The sequence below is a fragment of the Austrofundulus limnaeus genome, unplaced genomic scaffold (genome assembly GCF_001266775.1).
Source record: "Austrofundulus limnaeus strain Quisiro unplaced genomic scaffold, Austrofundulus_limnaeus-1.0 Scaffold434, whole genome shotgun sequence".
Classification (NCBI taxonomy): domain Eukaryota; kingdom Metazoa; phylum Chordata; class Actinopteri; order Cyprinodontiformes; family Rivulidae; genus Austrofundulus; species Austrofundulus limnaeus.
The window spans coordinates 145,476-149,343 of NW_013952836.1; the positions used below are offsets into that span (position 1 = coordinate 145,476).

The 3,868-nt window shown below is 44.9% G+C and overlaps 1 protein-coding gene across 8 annotated transcripts in view; it reads right to left on the reverse strand.

Moving 5' to 3' along the window:
* Positions 1 to 3,868, reverse strand: part of LOC106529284 (mitogen-activated protein kinase kinase kinase kinase 4) — a 41,884-nt gene that overhangs the window by 3,175 nt on the left and 34,841 nt on the right. For 5 of the 8 annotated variants that reach the window (XM_014024654.1, XM_014024652.1, XM_014024650.1 and 2 more), the window contains 7 exons: positions 2,727 to 2,987; positions 1,917 to 2,034; positions 1,657 to 1,827; positions 745 to 888; positions 515 to 649; positions 335 to 435; positions 105 to 254 (listed from right to left, as the gene is read on the reverse strand). In XM_014024654.1, the coding sequence (XP_013880108.1) occupies positions 105 to 254; positions 335 to 435; positions 515 to 649; positions 745 to 888; positions 1,657 to 1,827; positions 1,917 to 2,034; positions 2,727 to 2,987 (1,080 nt within the window). The remainder of the gene's footprint in view (positions 1 to 104; positions 255 to 334; positions 436 to 514; positions 650 to 744; positions 889 to 1,656; positions 1,828 to 1,916; positions 2,035 to 2,726; positions 2,988 to 3,868) is intronic. The other 3 variants (XM_014024655.1, XM_014024653.1, XM_014024651.1) reach the window with 2 other exon arrangements.

A 3,868-nucleotide genomic window follows, 5' to 3' on the forward strand; every position in this document is an offset into this window, starting at 1 on the left:
CATGCTGTCAGAGACACTATCAGTGGACGGTATGGGCGGGGCTCAGTCTGGTGATCTATATATTTAAGTCTATGGTGGGATCAGACCTCGACCTGATAACCTACGTGTGTGGGCAGGTAGATGTCGTAGACCGCACCGGAGTCCACGTCCACAGCRTGGAAGCCTGAGGAGGAGCCGTAGATGACCTTTAACCTTTGGCCCTCTTCTACTGTCAGGTCCACCAGCAGAGGTTTGTGCACCAGGTCACCGAAAGACTGAGGTAAAAAGAAAAACTGGTTGTTTAAGTGGAAACAGAACACGCGTTGTACTCTTTAACAAGTCTGCGCCTGATTACTTTGAACGCCATGAACTTGTGGTAGGGTTTTGGCGCCCAGGCATAAACCTCCACAGAGCTCTTCAAGGCCAGGACCAAGAATTTTATCCTCTCGTACTTGACTAAAAGARAGAAATGAAGTGGTTTGTGGTCTTACTTGGACGAATCTGAGAATGTCAAGACACACGAGAGAGAACGCACCAACTTTATAGTGGACACAACCCTCCAGGTCGCCCACGTTGACCCAGCCCTGCTTCTTCTCCACCTCCGGGTCGTTGTGCAAAATCTTGTTTCTGAGCCACGACAGGTAATACACTCGCAGCTTGTTCTTTTTACCTGCGGGAGGAGTGTCAAATAAATTATATATTTATTAAAGCTGTTACACAGCTGAGATAAATGAGGAAACTAATAAATCAAGAAGTGGTCCGCACCTGATATGGTGACCAGGACGTTGAGTCCCTCCAGAACGTCCATCTGCTGGATGCGCCGTCGGCTGATCAGGGGGTAGACCTTCCCCTGACCGCTTCGGTCCAGCAGCATCAGACCGCTTTCTGTCCCCACCAACAGATTCACTCCTGACGGCAGCAGGACAGCAAAAATAAATAAAACACACACCCAGACAAGTCCAATAAACTTCTTGTGCTTTAAAWAAATAAATAAATATATAAATAAACTAGAGAAAATGCATTTCCTGTGAAAATGCTAGTGTGAATGCTTCTTGCTCAAAAACATTTGGTTCAAAGCTTCTGAAATTAAGCTGAAAATATTTAATGGCAATAGTGTTATTGTGGGTTCATTTAAAAAAGCTAAAAGAGGGGAAATATCTTAACTTTGCAGAAAAACAGAGCAAAAATATAGCTGAAATAGTAGAAAAAAGCTAAAAGTTAAAATTGCTGTAAACGGAGAAAGCAACTGTGAGAAACATATAGCTCAAATTAGCAGAAAGAAGCAYAAAAAGTAGAAATTAGCAGAAGAATAGCAGAATTATAGCAGAAAAAAGCTATATTTAGCAAAGAAGTAGCTAGAATAAGCACATGGTACMTAAAATGAGCAGAACCAGAACAAAATGTGTAAGGTTCTGTAAAGATTTAGAAAYATTTTAAAGGATTTTAAGCATGTTGAAAACAGACCCATTCATTTTCAAAAGCAAAAAAGTGGCTAAAAAAGTTAAATAGCTGAAAAAGTAAAAATAGCTGAAATCCCAAAAGTCATAGCAGGATTGTCACAATTGAACGTTTTGATGTATGAAATGTTGAAATAGCACAAAAACTGTGGAACGAGTTAGATGCTGAACAATGTACGGAATAAAAAATGATCAATAGTGTGACTAAAAACACACCCACCCCACAGCGCTGCACAYAGGATCTCAGAGTTGAACCTCTTCTTGTACTTGCGGATCTCGGGCGTGTCGCTGGGCGGGCGCGTGTTCACGGGGTTGACGTTGACCACGGAACCTTTACGGGAGGGGTCGGACCTGAGCGGGTCCGCGAGCCGTCCTTCCTGCCCRAACGCTGCTGGAGGTGGGAAGAGAAGCAGCTGTTTGTTGTAAAACTCCTCCCTAAAGGCTGCAGCTAACTGAAAACAGTCAGCGACGTCACCGTACCCATGTTGTTGAGGGAGCTGCCGCTGGATGGAGAGATCTGGAGAAGACGGGGGTCGATGAAGGGAGTAAACGATGAGGAAGACTTGTGTTTGGACATGGAGTTGCTCTCTGACTGCGACTGTAAAGACACGCCACATTAGGAAAACTACGGTTTCTTTTTAAATCAAGCAGCACATGTTAAACCTTTGATTTTTTTTTTGCGCAGTTCAATTAAAAACACATGAAAACAGAAAGAGGACGTGCAGTCAGGTTAGTTCTTTGGAAGCTGGAGAGGAGAAACATGTTAGGAAGTTTTAAAAGTGTGCGACAAGAAGAAAAGCTCCAAACGGGCTGCAGTGAGCTGTTAGCAGGAACAACACACTCAGATTATTGCAGAGATGGAAGAGAGTGTTCAGTTCACCACACAGGACTGGATTTGTGATTGTTTATGCCACCACCCAACTCTGCTACAGTTAGTGTTTAGCTTCCTCCCTGCCCCGACCTCATTCCACCACCAGGAGGCGCCGGTGTTAGCGGCGGAGCGGAGGGAGGGACAGGAAAAGGGGTTTCAGCAGCTGAGAAGATAATAACCAGGTGTCAGCCGAGCCAGAAGGGGGCAGAGGAGAGCAGGAGTGAAGCCAGGAGGATGAAGGGGAGGGGGAKGCTCAGACCAACGGTCAACAACTGCACAGCTGCTTTGTTCAGACTTAGAGGGAAAACATTGGTTTTTAACCAGCTCTTTATGAACATTTAGTCACCGTTAATAATAAGTCTGAACAACTCAGCCGTCTGCTCTTGTTGGTTGGCCTCAGTGGTGTGGGGCTGACATACCTCCATGGGACTGAGCTCGTCCAAAGGGATCTGTGAGGACAAGGCCAGACTGGGCTGGCTAGATGATGAGGGGAAGGAGTAAGAGGAGGAAGAGTTGGTGATGGAGGAGAGGATGGCTGTGGAGGAGGACGGGGAGTGATGGCTCTGTTGGATGAGGTCTGGCAGGTGGTGTATGAAGCCAGAGAGGCCGTTTTTCTCCGGGAGGCCGTGAGCAGAAGCGGGCGAGGAGAGACTGACCAACCGCTTTATGTCAGCTGTGCTCTGGAAGCAAGAACAGGCACATGTGGGCTCGAGCAGGACCAGCTGCACACCTCATTCTCCCCACATTTCATACAAATACAAACATCAAATGCAGCGTATTCGTTTTTCAAAACCAGCGCTGCTGCTTTAAGGAAAGCTAAAATAATCTTACAGATTAGATTACCCATCTGGGAAGCTGAAACGCTGATGAAATGTCATGATTACGTGCMGCAAAACAGAAACAACAACAAAGAATGAGCAACAAGATCCTGATATGTGACTGGGAAAATTATTATATATTTTTTGCAAATTAAACCCAAGCAGAATATTGCTTTAAAGGCTCAGATCTGAAGGGAGGTTCACTGGAAAAGTTATGAACAGTTAATATCCTACCTGCAGTGGTTGGCACAGTTCTGTTAATCCTAATAACAGCTAATAACAAAGTCAACTTTTTGTTTAGCAAACTCTGGAAACTGTTAGTGGACCAATTAGCTTCCGCTAAATGTAGTTCTGCTAACGTTAAGTACACTAAAGAAAACAACTAGCATGTAGCTTTGTTAGCATTTTGTGTGTCCTCCTGCGTTAGTCTTCAGCTGGAAGAAGACAATGACGTGAGATAAGAATGACAGTCGCCTTCATCCCACTCACATCCTTTTGATATGCTCAGAAAGGCTGATTCTGCCTGGGGAAAATGCCTCAAAGCACTCTGGGACATGTAGTTACTCAGTTAATACAGTGACATATTCTGATGTTTCTGCTCCTGGTTCAGTACATCCTGCTCGGATTGTGATGAAACTTACAGCTTTGGAACCTATGAGGTATCTGCTTTCAGCAGACATATCGGCTGTGTGTGTGTGTGTGTGTGTGTGTGTGTGTGTGTGTGTGTGTGTGTGTGTGTGTGT